Source organism: Urocitellus parryii, chromosome 1 (genome assembly GCF_045843805.1).
Source record: "Urocitellus parryii isolate mUroPar1 chromosome 1, mUroPar1.hap1, whole genome shotgun sequence".
NCBI lineage: Eukaryota > Metazoa > Chordata > Mammalia > Rodentia > Sciuridae > Urocitellus > Urocitellus parryii.
The window spans coordinates 124,411,726-124,429,785 of record NC_135531.1 but is presented as its reverse complement, the minus strand read 5'-3'; the positions used below and the strand labels follow the sequence as shown (position 1 = coordinate 124,429,785).

General features: G+C 39.1%; 1 protein-coding gene across 1 annotated transcript in view; it reads right to left on the bottom strand.

Moving 5' to 3' along the window:
* Positions 1 to 18,060, bottom strand: part of Klhl3 (kelch like family member 3) — a 103,232-nt gene that overhangs the window by 69,363 nt on the left and 15,809 nt on the right. The window contains exons 2-3 of the mRNA XM_077796968.1: positions 16,807 to 16,926; positions 8,497 to 8,603 (exon numbers count right to left, since the gene is read on the bottom strand). Of these exons, the coding sequence (XP_077653094.1) occupies positions 8,497 to 8,603; positions 16,807 to 16,926 (227 nt within the window). The remainder of the gene's footprint in view (positions 1 to 8,496; positions 8,604 to 16,806; positions 16,927 to 18,060) is intronic.

Below are 18,060 nucleotides of genomic sequence, written 5' to 3'. Positions count from 1 at the left end.
GGATGAAGGGGAAACAGGAAAAGATGGTAGATTCTTCCTACACCCATAAGCTAGGTTCGCAATCTCTCAAATTTATGCTGAGACACACAAACAAAAACAAGCATAGACAAAGAAATCAGTGGTTAAATTCTCACTCTCTCCCTCTCTCTCAACAGCTAATAAGAAGTTCATTAAAGGGCTGGGGTTGTGGCTCAGTGGTAGAGCACTCACCTAGCATGTGTGAGGCCCTGGGATTAATCCTCAGCACCACATAAAAATAAATAGATAAATAAAGGTATTGTGTCCATCTACAACTTAAAAAAAAAAGTAGTTCATTAAAGAGGGTCCAATTGGTAAATATACTGCAAAAGATAATCAAATAGAGCTAATTCTTGGTTTAAGATCTTAGACTTACAAAATGATACTGAAAAAAGCAGCAGGCTGACTATAAGAACCAAGAGGCTGAGAAGCCCTCCTGTAAGAGTGCAACTGGAACCTGGGCTGATTGGTTTCTGGGGTGGACTTTGTGCTTGGGGGTCAGGTGAGGGGTTTATAACTTTGAGGTAAACAAAGGGAAACTCCTGAAATTGTATAAAATATTTGTATACATACACAAAAGTATTTTGTTTTTTTCTGAAAGGAAGATGGATCATTTAAAAAAATTTTTTTTTAGTTGTACATGGTCTCAATGCCTTTATTTGTTTTTATGTGGTGTTAGGATCAAACCCAGTGCCTCACACTTGCGAGGCAAGTGCTCTACCTCTGAGTTACAACTCCAGCCCAAGACAGATCATTTTTACCAGACTCTTAACAGGTTTTCATACTCCACAAAAGATTAGTACACTGTTTTCTGAACAGTGGGACTTATATGGACCTTTTCTTGCTTCTTTGCATAACTCTGAAATTTTTCATTTTCTACATTAAGCACCTAAAATTTTAATAAGTTGCCCAAAAAAATGACACCATAAAAGAAAAACTAGGGGTTTGAATGATAGTTATCTTCTAAGAAAGCTCTCTTAGAGACTGGTATAGGTCACACAGACTTATAGAATCCAATCTTATTGCTTCTTGTGAATCAGCAAAAACAATTACACCAAATTAAGATTTCAGTTTAAACAGGCCCTAAAAATGGGAATAGGTATAGTCACTACTGTGTACCATCCCCTCTACTAAGGGTTCATGCACATTATTTCATTGAATTCTCCCAACAAACCCTGAAAGTGGATAATTGCTGCCACTTGACAAATTATAGAACTGGCACTTTAAGATATATTTGCATGTAGACAGTAGGGAGCAGAGCTGGGATTGGAAGCTGGGCCTAACTCTGTATCCTGAATCATTTCTAATAAACCCCTCTATAATTTAAATATGACCCTAACCATGACCTTAATAAACACATTCCCAAATTCAAAGCATCGTTCCAAATTCTGGAGACAAGATAGCACTTAATATATTTCAAGCAAGAACCTAATGGGCCAGGACCTTGCTAGGCTTATTAGTAAAGATATCCTCAACATGTAATAAAGTGTTTGGCATAAAATAAGCACTTTGAAAATTATTATTGGAGTCAGAGGAAAAAAAAGGAAGAAGGGAGGTTTTCTCTTGATATCTCAAGTCCATGGGCTTCAATACCTCCTGAGGGGTAGAAACAATCAAGGGCTTGATCATTTTTGCTTCTTCACACACATCTAACAGTTTGACAAAATATTTCTAGAAAAGAGAACATGCATTCCATAAGTTTTTTCCATCTCTAACATTAATACAAGAGCCCTGCTCTGCTAGTTCTTCACAAGGGGCCCTAGCAGCTATCTCAGGATCTGAACTTTCAAAGATGTACATCAGCTGCATATCCTTTTGGCACTTGCCATCTTCCACTTGTTGTATGTAAATATACATGTTCTCTAAATCATTTTCTCCAAACAGAACAAGATCCACTCAGGGTAATACTGGTTCATTCATTCAGCAAGCATATATCAAATGTGCCTCCGTGAGCTAAGCACTATGCTAGGCCCAGAGGACACAAAGATGACCAAGTCCTCACCCTGCCCTCATGAATCTGTCTAGCAGAGAAGAGACAAGTACTCAACAACTACAAAGAGTGTCAAATGCAAGAATAGGAGATTCTGCTTCAAAAGTTCTTCAGTAAGGGATTCCTGCATCCTAAAGCTGTGTGCAAAGTGATAAACACATGGGAGCACATGCCTGCTTTTCTAGGGAGAATCCATTGTTCTCTTTGGATTGATTCACAGTAGTTAAGAACAACTGCTCTGGAGGAGTTACAATTATTCAGGAGAGAAGTGAGAATGAGGGAAAAGCACTCCTAAGAGAATAGTATATGGAAAGGTCTGGAAGTAAGAAAGAACAAGGCCTGCTGGGAGCCATAATAAGTTCAGTCTAGCTGGAGCACAGCTTGCAAAAGGAGGGAGAGTGAAACAAAGCTGGAGACAGAGGCAGGGTCTGGACCAATTGAGGGTCTTGCAGCCCATGCTAAGGAGTTCAGACTTCATCTCAAAGGTAACTGGAAGCCCCTGACAGGTTTTAGGAGGCGAGGGATACATCAGATTGCTATTTGGGGGAGACTACTATAGCTACAATGTGGAAAATGAGTTGGGATGGACAAACAGAAGTGGAAGCAGGTTAAACAACTGGAAGACTGCAGCAGAATATCAAGTAGAAGATGCTACGGCCAGGTCTAAGGGACAGTGTCTTAAACTTCTTTAAACTATTGGACCCTACCTTAGGGTCCTCCAAGAACCAAAGAGATCCCAGGAGAGCAAATAATTCCACACCTATCAAGATGAATGCTACAGTCATGTATAACTAAAAAGAACCAATTAAAAAAAAAAATTCCACACCTCTATCAGGTACAAGTGTTCAAGTCTTAATCCTAGATCCTAGCAAGCATACCATGTGTACAACTGAGATCTTTATAGGTGAAAAATTGCCAAAGAAGAGCAAGAAGGAGGAGGCTCAACTTGAGGAGTAAAAGGAAAAAATATTTTACCATCACTGAAAATTCAAGAAATCTGGAGGAAAACAAATCACTGACTCATCATCCAGGTCACTGGTATAAACTCAATGCTATTATTAAATAAATGAAGCCCTGAGAATGGGAAAGCAATGGTAGATTGGCTGGCAGGTCTCTCTGACGAACCAAAGCTAAGCCACCAGGCCCCTACAAAACTGGATGTCCTCAAAGAGAAGAAAAAGGTGCACTCAAGAGTTCTTACATTATGGAATTCTTCCTCATTCCCAATTTGGCTCTTCTGTGCTGCAATTTATAATCTTGTATGGTAGGTAGAAAGAAAACAGGCGAACCTTATCTTTTGTACAATGATCCTTCATGTATGTTAAAATGATATTGAAGTGTCTTCTCCCTAACCCTCATCCATCTATGTCCTAATCTCTGAATTGCCAACTTGTTTGGATAGAGCTGAGCATTAAGGCCTATGTCAAGTGTTAACCTCATATATGAGAAAGAAATGCTCTGCCCTCTCCTTGTATCCAAGCCAATCCTCCTGCAAATCAGAGGTCTGGACCATTTGACTGCACAAGTCTGACCTCTGTTTCCTGTGAAATAAGGACATTCCCTGCCCTGCCTTATTTTCTGGGCTAAATGAGACAAAGAGAGAAAGTTGGGACAGCAGGATCCTGCAGAGCCACAGTGGTAGGTATCACCTCATCACCCACCTTCCTTGGAATCTCAGACCTCCTCCACCTGCACAGGTCTCTCTGCCCAGCTAGTGACAGAAGGAAACACCTATGTAGCCACATAAACATTTCATATCAATCCTAAACACCATCAGGATGGTGAGTTTCATAGCTACCCCTTAAATTATAAGTGCTTTGGAAATGATGAATTGCTCTACAAATAAGAGTAAACTGCATTAAGTACCTATTCTGTGCTGGGTGCCTTAAACCCATTACCTATATTTGCTCTGTAGCTATTATTACTCCAGTCTCACAGATAAGAAAACTGAGGACCAAAGAGGGTGAGTGAGTTCCTTGGTTCAGGGCTGAGAATAGAATTGGAAGCCAGGTCATTGTGGCTCCAAAGCCCTCTCCAAGATACCATGCTATCTCCCAAGCAAGGTAGCATCAGCACTTTAGTGTTAAATCCTTAGCAAAAAGGCCTCTATATCATATCACTTCCTGTTAACATTCATAAAACATTCCTTAGCAAAAGTGACCTCCCATGATGATGTGTATTTTAAGGCTGAGCTCTAAGCTCACACAAGTCTTCCCTAAGCCATCTCAGTCAAACCAGGTGCAACTTAATGGGGAGATGCTGAGGATAAATGGCAGTCTCCATTCCTAGGCAATAAAAAGGCCTCTGTGGAACCACAATCCAAATCACTGCTTAAAAAGCCATTTCTACATCAAGACAGTGATATGGTAGATACCTTATTATTATCTAATAATAAGTTACATTATTAGACATAACTATTGTATTGTATTTCTCAGTCCCCATTCTGAGTCTTCTAAGCTAGAAAAGGATGTCTGACTTTGATGTGATATTTCAAGGATAGGAAGAAGAAACCCTACATCACTGTCATTTGTCCAAAGGTGACTGACTCAAGAAGATAGTCACATGGAAGGTGAGGCCATTAGTCATTATTGGAGTACCACATTACTCTGGTACCTAGAGCATTTAATGAAATATTCTGTCAAATCTCTGACTCAATAGAGGCAAAGCTCTCAGAAACCAGAGCCTATCTTGTACTTCTACTACCTCCAGGCCCTAAGAAAGGACTCAGATCCCTGGTTCTCCTTCCCTCTATGCCCTGTTGTCTATGTTAGATTTTGCTGAGTTCCTGCACTGACAAACCACACAATCACGCAGGACACAGGCACAGGCCATGAACTGGGGCCTGGGAGGGTCTGGTAGGCAGAAAGGGTAAAACAAATGTTCTATGGAATAAGTGCATGCCTAGGGGTAACAGAGCCAGGCCCTTGTTGTTCTACTTTGTGAATGACTGGTGTCCACTCAAATTCTAACCCCCTTGCCTCTAAAACCTCAGCACACTCCTGACCTCTTCTCCCTATTTCTACTCATATGTTCAAAGGAATGAGTTGAACATCAGGCTAAATCTAATACAAACTGGATCATGACTCATTGAAATCAATACAGTATATAGTACAAAAAAATCAGAAGAGTGTAGGACATAACACTCCCAGGTCTTCATGTGGGATTAACCCCAAACATCTTTGAGCCTTAATAATGGATGTAAGACCCTGAGCCCCAATATTCTTTAGACCTCAGTTCCTTTAACACCAGAAAATGGGGATGACATGTCAGAGACTCATATGGAGTGCAAATACTATAGTGCATAGAGAGCCCAGAGTAAAAGGCATGATAAAAAAAATTGATTAGTCCAGTAGCCGGGTGCAGTGGTACATGCCTGTAATCCCAGCAGCATAGGAGGCTGAGGCAGGAGGATCATGAGTTCAAGCAAACTCAGCAAAACCCTATCTCTAAATAGAATATAAAAAAGGGCTGAAGAGGGCTGGGATTGCAGCCCAGTGGTAGAGCACTTGCTTAGCATGTTTGAGGCACTGAGTTCGATTCTCAGCACTACATATAAATAAATGAAATAAAGGTCCATAATCCAAAAAAAAAGGGGGGGGGAACTAAAGATGTGACTCAGTGATTAAGTACCCGTAGGTTCAATCTCTGGTAAAATGCATATATCTAGCCCATTCTATAGGAAAATTGCATCCCCTGGAATGGAGATATTAGATGGGGAGAGTGGAAAAGCTGTAAGTATTCCATACTTACAGGACAAAGGTAGGCAGCATACACACTACCCATGTTATCCTGAAAGGAACAGAAGGCAGGTAAGGTGACTGCCCATCTTAGATCTTCTTACACCCTGGCTGGATTTGAACACTCTCTGGAGAGACACTCAGTTTCACCATTTGTATTCCATGTGGACAGGACATGGTCAAGGAGTATAGAGCTGGTATTTGGAACTGCCACAGGAAATTTGGACAACATGAACTCAAAGGACAAAAAATATACACATAAAAACACCTAAGCCTGACTAAAAGATCAAAATCATACAACTCAGTTGGAATAAAACCATGTGTATTTTCTTTGGGCCCTAAACATGCTGATGGAAATAGATTTAACAAGAGTCAGCTGGGCCTTTTCACAATGAACTTTATGCATTTCAAAGCCAAATCTGATAATTGGAACAGAATTTTGCAATGTTTTTCATATCTATTTAAGCAAAGCCAAGGGGCCTCAAGAATATACAAATCTCATTTAGTGCTGATGGGAGTACAGGCTGGAACAGCTGAAGGGTGACACATCTTACAGCTCTTCAAATATGCATGGCCTTTAACCACGTATTTCCTGTTCTAGGGATCTATTATAAGGAAATAATCAAAATGAAGATTAAGATGCAAGGATGCCCATTAGAGCATTATTTACAATAGGAAAATATTAAAACTATAACTTCCAACAAATGAAGAGATGGATTTTCTATTAGGATACATATGATGGAATCTTACAAAGTCATTGAAATTAGGAATGTAGGTATGATTTCATCAACATGGGAAGATATTCATAATATAATACCAACTTCAATTAAACATTTTTATTAAGCACTTATTGCATGGAAGACTACGGTAGGCAATAAAGTTGCATCAGTTAAGAAGTACAATTCTTAGCCTCATAGAGCTTATAATTGATCAGGGAAATCAGATACTGAGATTAGGAATAATACTAGAAAATAGTAGTATAAGGTACATTGGAAGTAAGTAACAAAGGGATTTAACCTAGTCTGAGGGGTCATGGAAGGCCCTCCTGAGGAAGGGATGCTTGTGGGGTAATGAAAGACAAATAGGAGCTACATGGGCAAAGAGGCAAGAAAAACACCTCAGAAAATGAATAGTAGTTTTAAAAATTATACCTATCAAAAAAGACATTTCAACTGTACATGTAAAATGAACTTACTTATGTTGAAAAATGATTTTGTATATGTCCATTTTATAAATATAAAATATGAAAGGATATAAACCATAATCTTACCTAGGAGATGTAATACATGTAATTTTTTACTTATTTATTTTTACTTTTGCTTGCTAACATTTTCTGATCTTTTCTTGTAATCTGCATATGTGGATAGTGTTTTCAAGGATGGGCAAATGGATGGATGAGTGGAAGGATGAATGAGTGGATGGAACAATGGATGGTAACCAGACCCAAGGGAAGGACTGAGCTGGGCATCACATGAGACTAGCTTTCTTCTCTTGCAGTCTCCCTTCAATTACTAGAATCCAAGACCTGCTCCGGAAGCATGTGTTCTCCCAAGCTCTAAAATCACTTTGTCTTTTCTAAGGCATTTCATCTATCCTAGAAACAAGTTCATCAGTCAAAAGCAAAGCCAACACTACAATTCACTGCAATTCCAAACAGGTTTCTCTCAATACTGGACTTTCAAACCACACACACACACAAAGAGCTATATTGGCATAGCTATTCATTAATGTTTCACCTAAATAACTGTTGGCGACAAGATAAATTATTTTAGAAAGAGATGGATGAAGGAAAGGGGTAAAAAGGAAATAAAAACCTTGAAACTGAGTTTGTGATCATTCCAAAGAGAGTGTTACACCAGGAAACAGACCAGAGAAACAGAATGCAGAGTGATGGTCACTACATTCAGAGCAGGAAAATGGTTCTTGGAAAACATGAGATAGGCACACCTGACCAAGTCAGAGGGTCCTTTGAGCTCTGATGGCACTCCTTCTATCAGCAGTGATTTATACAGCACTGCATGTATCTGATTCAGGGGAGGTGCTATGAGGAACTACAGATGGGAAGCCTGTGGATTTCAAGAAATTCAGCCCAGAGTTTTAAGTGTAAAATGTGATCCTTTCCTACATGTGCCCAGGAAGCGGATCCCTGGGGAGTTGGCAAAGGTGCTGAAACTATGCTAGATTTTGATCATTCTCATGTCTCAATACCAATCCCCACCATCATTTCTTCAAATCTCTTCCACACCTCTATAAAGGCTAGAGGAGACCCCAGGTGCTTGCCTGGAAGGAAAGGCTAAGGAAGAACAAGATGTGGGTCCAATGATAGAGCACTAGGCCAGGTGTCAAGAATCCAAGTCCCATTCATTCACTGTATGACCTTGGGCAAGTCCCTTCCCCTCACTCAGCCTCAGTGTCCCTCATGCAAAATGGGAGACCAGAAGGCCTGGCAATGAACATAGACTGCATTGTTAACAAGCTCCCTAATTTTAGTGCATGCTAAAGCTTGAGAACTAATGGACTACACGATTCCACCTCTCTTCCTCGTAGTGGTCAAGGGTCTACATGTCCAGCTGGCTTGGTTGAGACTTTGGTTCCAGAAGTTCTCTATGGTACAAAGCTGAGAAAGGGAAGCTCCTCACAGTAAGCTTCACAGCCTTCTCATTCCTCCCTCCCCTTGTGCCACCACCATCAATCTCCTCCCACGGGGGCAGCAGCCCCACACCATAGGTTATTGTGTGCCCCTCACCATACCTGTGAACATCGCACAGAAGTAGGGACTGCAGGCTGCCAGGACCACACGGTGGGCTTCTATTTCCACATCTTCTGCCACAATCATCACGTCACACAACAGCTGCTTACTGCAAGACACCAGGGAAGGGACAGGATGGGTCACAGCACGAACACCTACCCACATCATACCAGGATATTGTTTTCTCCCACCCAGACTTCACACCGGTTTGCCACATGAAGTAGCCAGAGAAATTTGCTCTATCTTGAGTTAAGCAAAGGGATGGGCTCCTTCATTCAAGTATTTGATAAATCTTCCACAAAGAGATATCCAACTACTCTGTGGCTGTAAGTCAGGCTGCTTCATTAATCTTCACTCTCTGTTCCCAATACCATCAGCTCTGAGAATTAGGAGGACAAAGGCTCAGAAAGCAGTGGCAATACCTCAGGCTGCTAGTGATGACTGAATGCTGAGGTACACGAGCACACCACCAAGTGTGCCACCAGCAAGACTGAGTGCTAACAACTCCCCAAGGGTTCACCCACATGCAAAACTGTAAGAGGCAAGCCAGACTCCAGCATGTCTCTTCACATCCAGATTTAACACTATAACCAAGAGCCCTCTACCTGCACACACATACTGAAGACCCTTTGCAAGTTCCAATCACTACAACTGTCAAGGTAAAGCTTTACCCTGCATTTTTCTGGATAAGTGAATGAATAAATGGGAATCAACTCATATTCATAGACAGATGGATATTTAAAGATTGACAGGGAGCCATAATACCCTGTCAAACCAAGAATTTTTCCTTTATCAGCCTTCCAAGTTGTTATCATGTCTGTAATTAATATAATGGATAACATTTATTGAGTTATATGTGCCAGGAACTGTTCTAAGCATTTTTAACACATATTAGTTCACTTATTCCTCTCTACAACATGATGATATGGGGCTAATTGTTATTTTCCACATAAAAAATGAGGACACTGAGGCCCAGAGAAATTAAGTAACTTTCCCAAGGTCCCACAGAAAGGGAGTATAGAAAGTGGAAACAGCATTTTCATGCACATATCTCATCCCTAGAACTCATTCTATGGTACCTAATCCTACTAGTGCCTCCTTTAGATGAAAGCACTGCAGATAGGAGGGAAGACCAGGACAACAAACACATCTCAACCATGATTCACTGGTAGTGGTTGTTTAGCACACATATACTGGTACAAAAAATCTGAAGTCATGTCTGGGTTTTATGTGAGGATGTTGAAACCAGTTAATGAGTCTGCCATGCTTGGCAGATGGAAGAGAAACTACATATTTGCCATCTCAGATCTAGTACATTAAGCCACTGTCAACTATTAAGATAGGTTCACTTAGAGAATTGTGATCATAAAGCCTGAGACAGCTGGAGCTGCAGTGCCCTGAGAGGTTGTGTGGTCTATGAAGCCCAGAGAAGTGAAGAGACGCCTGAGAAGGCCGATTCTCGACTCCAGAAATAGTGCTTTTCCCACTCGACCATGATGCCTCACAAGTGGCTGACACTCAGAATGGGAAAAAACAGAAGACAATGGGCTTCCAACACAACAGGTGTTCAGGAAATGTCCACCACATGGCGTAAAGTACGAGTGGTAGGCTTCTAAGAAGGTAAGACCTGCAGGAACCAAGAGGTAAAACCCAGGAGTTAGGACCTCACCCCACAGTGGGCCGCAGACCTCACACACCAACCTTATCAGAATACATCAGCACAAACAGGAACACAACTGATGCTGCCCCTATGAGAACATGAACAAATAAGCTTGCCACAGCTTTCGCACCTGTCTTAGTAGCCCTTAGGACACATATCACAGAAATAAAATGGAGTGGCAGAAAGTCACCTAAGAACAGGCTGTTTTTTTAAGTCTGGTCAAAACTATTGTAAAAACTATATACCTAACATGAATAGACAAACCTTGGATACTTTCACTTCTATTAAGGATTTTAGGAGACTTTAGTTACTGCTATTTATAGTTGCTATAGTTACTGCTATTTATGAATAATAATAATTTTTTTAGATACCAATATTTTAAAGAGAAACAAAAAAGAGTCAAATTTTCAGTGCTAGAAGCAAACAAACAAATGTCAGAATGAAATTTATTGCAGATATCCAAAAAGGCTGATAATTTGTGAACAAATGAGAAAGAGATAAGAAGGAATGGGGAATAGAGATGATCCAGTTAAATAAATGAAAGAGAGCAGTTCCAACAGGTGAAAAATAAAACTCAAGGCCAAATAAATCTACCTGGATAAATGGTCAAGAGAAATTTGCCGAAAAGTCAAGGTAAGCTTTTCCTGAAGGTAGGGAAAAGGCAGTACCAAAGCACTACAAGGCTCACAAGCACTTCTGTTTCAGTTACCAAAAATCCTATGGATTCCTTTCATTTTTTTCTGAGCTATGATACTACTCCAAAGAACAATCTTAAGGAGAGAAAAGTGGACTATATGCTTTACCATTTGTAGAAAAGTATAGTGTAGCTGTTAGGAAGGTGCTCAGGTATTAGAATCGAACTAACTGAAATTCAAAACTCTGTCCCACTGCTCTCTAGCATAGGAGAGTTACACCATCTCCAGAGTATCACAGAATTGAGATATATCATAAAAGACATAATGCACAGTGCTAATAGTAAATACTTGGCAAATATTAGTTTATTCTTTTTCTTCTTTATTCCCACAAGGTATTTTCTTTAAGAATAGAAGTTTTGGACATGATAAATGTGAGTTGTCTATTGGGCATCTAAGTAGGGTTATCAAGTAAGCAGATCTGGAGTCCAAAGATGGGAGATGGGTAAGAGGATGAAGGCCAAGCACAGTGAAGTGATGCATGCCTACAGTCCAGGCTACTAAGGAGTCTGAGTCATGAGGATCACAAGTATGAGGACAGCCTGGGCAATAGAGTAAGATCCTGATTCTATTTTTGAAAAAGTATGTGTGTGCACATGTGTTTGGGTGTGTGTGTGTGTGTGTGTGTGTGTGTGTGTGTGTATGGAGGGACAGTCAGCAAAAAATACAATGTAGAATGAGCATAAAGATAACTATACATATCAAAAGAACAGAATTGAGAGTCCAGAAATTGATTTTGATTCTTTTACAAGGGCACCAAGAACTTTAGCTGGGATAATTGATTATCAATAGGTAAAAGAATCAAGTTGGATCCCTACCGCCTACCATATGTAAGAATTAATTTACAATGATCAAAGACCTAAGTGTAAGAGCTACAACTATAAAGCTCTTAGGAAAAAAAACACAGGAGTAAAGCCCATGATTTTAGGAAAGGCAATGTTTTCTTAAATGACACCAAAAACAAACAACAAAAGAAAAAAATGACAGACATCTAAATTTAAAACATTTGTACTTTTCAAAGGACACCATCAGGAATACAAAAAGCCAATCCACAAAATGAGAACAACTTTTTACAAATCATCTATCTGATACTGGGGTTTTATCTAGAACACAAAAACCCAAACTCTGGGAACTCAATAAAAAACATAAAAATAATCCATTTTTTTTTTTTAGGAAATTGAGCAATGGAGCTGAATAGACTTTTCTCAAAATAAGATATAGAAATTGTTCATATGCACATTAACTCATTTTCAACATCATGAGTCACCAAAGAAACGCAAATCAAAACAATAATAAGATATCATCTCACACCCACTAGGATGGCTATAATAAAAAAAAGATAATAATGAGTGTTAAGAGAGGAATTGGAGAAATTAAAATCTTCATTCACTGCTTATGAAATAAAAATGGTACAGCTCTTTTGGAAAGTAGTCTGGCATTTCCTGCAAAGGTTAAACATAACCATATGACCCCGTAAATCCCTCTCCTAAATATAAACTCCAGAGAAATGAAAACACATATCCACACAGAAACATGTACGTGAATGTTTGAAGAAGAATTATTCAATATTGCCAAAAGTGCTGTGTCTATATAATGAAATATTATTCAGCAATAAAAAGGAATAAGAGCTGAGATATGCTACAACATGGATGAACCCTAAAAATCATTATGCTCAGTGAAAGGAAGGCAAACATAAAAGACTACATGTGGCATGATTCTAAAATAGGTCAATCTATAGAGACAGAAAGTAGACTAGTAATTGCCTGGAGCTAAAGTGGGAAAGGGATGAAGACAGGGGAAGAAGTGGGAGTGGGTAACTACTAAAGTACACTGGGTTTCTTGGTGAGGGGGGGAGCAACAAAAATATTCTAAAATTGACTATGGTTGTATAACACTGAAAATTCAAAGTGATTAAACTGTATACCTTAAATAGGTGAACTGTATGGCATGTTAATTCAATCTTTATAAAGCTGTCACTAAAAAAAAAAACAGAAAGTAATGTGTTTAGATGGTTCGTTGCTGGCAATAAAGGCATAATGTCAGGGCATCCAAATTTAAAAAAAAAAATGAGGACTGGGAACTGTTTCCAATGTTGAAATGAGAGGTTAAAATTGTGAAGGGGATAGTATGAAGCTAGTGGTAGAGCACATGCTTAATATGTGCCAAGACCCAGGTTCAATCCCCTGGCAAAGTGGGGGAGTGGGGAGGCCTGTTGAGTCGAAATAGGAAATACTGTGGGTTCTAAATACTCATTGGTTGCTTTGTCCTTCCTGCTTCCTTCTTTTCAGGACCAGTCAGGGTATGCCATTCGAAAGGACCACATCCCCACTACTGGCTGGATGGTAAGTCAGGGGCCAAAGAGTCACTAGGACTCTGCTGCCAGAGGCACTGTGGTTTGACTAGAGCAGAGCAATTTAGTGCTAAAGGGAGAGAAAGCTGGGTGGTTACCATGCCAACAGCCCTTTCTCTACCATGGCAGTAAAAAATAATAGGAAACTCGTGAATTGTGTGATTCATAAATTGCAAAAAAAAAAAAAAGTGTGCTTGAGCTAATATAGCATAAAATTAAGAGAGGGGAATGTGAAAACAACAAAAAAAATAACCCCAGATCCCTGGAATATCATATAACATTTCATTAGCTTAATCCTTCATGGCAAAATGCTTTACCAGGCCTTCTTCTAAACAAAGTATGCCCACCCTCTCTCCATTTCCCATTAAAGTCACCCAGATCAATCAAGTATCAATCCAGGTCCCCTTTCTGCCTGCTTCATCTATTTCACTACAGTTTTTAGAAGACTATCATTTAAATATCTTGGAATTTGATACAGCCTTTTGAACACCATGAGAACAAAAGCTCCATAGAGGGAAAGACTTCGGTTCTCTTACCTACTGTCATATTCCGGCCACCTAGTAGAGTGTTTACCTCCTCCTCCTTCTCATCATCAGATAGCTGACACACAATATTCACTGTGTGCCAGGGCCTCACAGCAACATCTAAGGAATAGTTAGTATTATACTATAGACCATGGAAATTGGCAATTCTACTTCTAAGAATTAATTCCATAGAAATAACCGTGAATGTGCACAAATATTTAGCAATAGTAATAAATGTGCTATCACTGTTCTAAGTACTTTATTCATTAATCCTCTTAACAACCCAGCAAGACTGGTACTATTATTAGCCTCCTTTTACGGGTAACAAAAGTAAGACCAGGGAGATTAATTAACTTGCCCAGGGTTGCACAGTTAGTTAGCACTAGAGCCAAGATTTAAAACCAAAGTCTATGTGACCACTACGTTATACTGCTACAAAGATAACCACTGAAGATATTTTTTATATATGGAATGGGGAAAACCTAGACTTCCCACACCTGGGAACTGTTTTTGTTTTGTTTTGTTTTGTTTTTTAAATAAAGCAAAAAAAGAATATCATTCATTCAATGTTATAAAACAGTGACTATTTGACACAGTGCTACATGAATAAAAAAATCAGGTTTAGACATTTTAAAGAGAAAATAGGGGGCTGAGATTGTGGCTCAGTGGTGCAGTGCTCACCTGGCATGCCCTGGGTTCAAACCTCAGCACCACATAAATGTAAAATAAAGATACTGTGTCCACCTAAAACTAAAAAAAATATATATATAAAAAAGAGAAAATATTCTCCAAAGTATTAACAATGGTTACCACTAATATTAAAACCATAAGTGACTTTTTGTTCATCTGTATTTTCTAAATGTTCTGCAATAAATACATTCCTTTTATAAAAATTAATTAATTAATTAATTTTAAAAAGTGAAAGTGAAATTCATGCCTAAATTTGAATTAAAAATTTCCTAGGCAAATACATACAGACTGTGGTCCATTTGATCAATCAAAAAGAAGAAAAACAGATTATTTACTTAAATTTCAGCAGAGGACTATGTTTCATGTTTAGATCAGCATTTTCCAAACAAATTTCACAATATACTCGGTCTTTACCTAACAACACTCAATTATGTGTGGGAAATGTTCAAACAAGTATATTGCACATGCCTAAATACATTATGCACCTCAGAGAGGTGTAGTAAATAGCCTTTTTCAAACTCATTTGGGTATGGGTCTCTTTTATCCCACAGAGCATCCTGAGGAAACAAACACTACTCAGAACAAACTATGGCAAATGTTGAATAATACAAAAGAGAAGCATCGCATAACTGTGGGAGATTAAATCCAAGTCAAGCCCTACTCTTGGGGAAAGATACAAATGCTAGTAACTTGTAACAAAAGCAGAGAGGACATAGGATGACTTTTTTTTTTTAAGCTGCTGAAGAAAATGAAATGATGCTAGTAATGGGAAGTGGGGATAGGAAGAATCCTCTATGCACATCTATTCCCTCAGCTCTCCCTTTCAATGGTCACCAGAGTTGGCTGCACCAGGCAAAATAAGGCCTGATGAGAGAATTAGACTCTTAAGTAGATTCTTAAATCAGACAAAGGACACAAGTCATACCCCAAAAAACTAAGTTGGGATTCAAATAGTGTCTAGAGAACAACACACAAAGTCTTTAGTGACAAGAGACCAAGTCCATAGACATGAACATCAGCTCTGCCCTATGGCTAAGACAGCTAGGGGCAAAGCTTCCAAGAAATCTGGCAGGAGGCCTAATAAAAATTGAGCAGTAGAGCATAAGACAAATTTAATTAAACTTGTTTTTTAATGCCAAAGACTAGGCTGTGCAAAAAGAAGAAATGAAGAAACAAACATAGAATCAAACTTTCAAAAGTAGCTCATGCCCCACTTAACAGACACTTCTTTGGCTATATGCCATTTCTCAGGCTAGAAGGTTTCTCCCTACCTCCAATATCCTTCATGTCTTTAACTCTGACTCAATCTTCCACATTCAGTTCAAGCATCATCTCTCTTTAAGAAGTATTCTCCGAAGTTAGTCAACATACTTGTTTCTTCTGCATTATTTAAGAAACAAATTATTGCATACCTACCACCTGTCAGACACCTATTGTATTCCTCCTTCATAAGACCCAGTCACACTATAGAAAGATGATTTTTATTAACCTATTTACATTTCTGATTTGTTTTTCTACCCACCCATCCCAAGGCCTAGGCAGTACCTTTGGGCATCTTTGGTTAAAAAAAACGAAAGAAAAAAAATCAAATCTTTTATGACGTACCAAGTGCTAGAGATCAAAATTACTCAGAAGTTGTCCCTGTCCGCTGGGAACTCAAGAGCTACAAAGAAAAAAGGTGGTAAACAATTTCACTTTATAATACAATAAAGAATCCAGTAAATAAAGGTGGGCAACGGAAGCTACCGAGCTCTTTGGTAAGGAAGATTGCATGTGCAGAATTCATAAAGAAAAATATGTTCAGTGCCCTAAACCTGTATTGCAACAAGCTTGTCACACACACACACATTGGCCTTCCCAACAGCCTGCAGACCCTCACTATTTAGTTCTATGAGGATGAGTACATTTGTGTGTCATTTCTTTCTTTACAGAGTCAAACTGCATTTAGGGAACTAGGTATTCTTCCATTCATGTAGCTGTCCTGCCAAGCTAAGCTCAACCCGAGGCATGAAAGAGAGGCGAAAAGAAAATATATAACATCTACAATCTTTAGTTTGCAATTGTGTGTAGGTGTCGAAGTTCTATTATTGGTTTTTAAGCAGCTGGTTCAGTTGGAAATCAAGTTTAGGAACAGACCTGCTTTAACTACAAAGGAATTTTCCCCTGTGATTAATCACTAAAATGATAGGTGTTAAATAAATATAAAGGAAAGAGATTTTCTGGCAAAGTTGTTCTGTCTCAGAATTTGAAAAGGGGAAGGAAGCCAAGTGACTGAGAGTGGGTGGGGAAGAGTCATAATTCACTAGGTGGTGGCGTTCTGACTTCTGTTCTTGGTCCCTGATAAAGCTTCCCTGCAAGTTCCTTCTGAAAGGGCACAGGCAAGATAGGAAAAGTACCTCCGAAGCTCATTCATAACCTTGAAGGCCTTTCCCATATGGGCTGGATTGACAGTGACTGTCCTCTGGTTCTTCTCATCATCCCCAGCCTGTATCTGTGGCTGGGAGTTTGGCTTGACACTGTAAACAGGAAGGAAGAGGGAGGGGAAAGAGAACACATTAGTAAACCCATTCATGGGACTGCCATAAGTCTGTGTATTTGCCCACCCACCAGGGACATCTCTGTCAGGCTATTCTCCTCATCACAGACCAACAGAAAAGGAAATACACTGTCCAGCATTTCTGCAGGATCTTGCATTACAAAGTGCATTCCAATGAAAAAAGTCAGGTTCTAGCTCTGCTTCTTCCACAAATTTGGAGTGACTTGGTGAAAGATCCTCATGCTGTCCCTAACCTCCCTTCCCAAACTGGAGGGAGACTAAGCACTCTATCACTAAGCACTCTATCACTACCACACTGGAATATTTGTTAATTAATACTTTAATTAACAAATTAATATTAATTGAATATTTTAATGCAGACAGAATGAGGATGTAGCTCAATGATAGAATGCTTGCCTAGCTTGCAGGAGGTTCCAGGTTTAATTCCCAGTATTGCAAAAGAGAAAAAAAAAGGGTACAAGTATTAAAATATTTAATATTTTATTAAATATTAAAATATTTAATGGAGGCAACTATGTGTCAAGTTCCATATTTAAGTTTAAGGAAAGCAAACAAATAAAGCACAATATCTGCTGTCCCAAAGCCATTCAAACAGCCAAGTCCAATGGAGCAGAAAGCCAAGTAAACATTCAAACATCACATTTTAAGTATCATGATCCAATTGAGAAACTATCCCAGTGATGCCAGATTGAGAGAAAATTTCTAAAAGAAAAGATTCGGAGGAAGAGCAGAAATTAGCCAGGTAAAAAGGAAGTCAGACAGGAAATAGTATGCATAAAGACCTAAAGGAGAAAAGGAGCAAAGTGTGTTCAAAGCCTAGGCAGTTCAGTAAAACTAGAGAGCACAGGAAGAGTATCAAGAAGACTAGGGAGTTTGGATCTCTTTCCAAAACGATGAGAAGACATCAAAGTGTTTCAGAGAAGTGGGAAACAGGAACAGATGAACGAACTTGTGCTTTAGAAATATCACATTGGCTATAGTATGGAGAATAGTGGCACAATAGTTTAAGTTTCTAAGAAACCATAATCCTATAGAGAGACAAGGGACTATAATTGATGTGAAAAGAAAGGACATCTGGATAGGCTAACTGAGC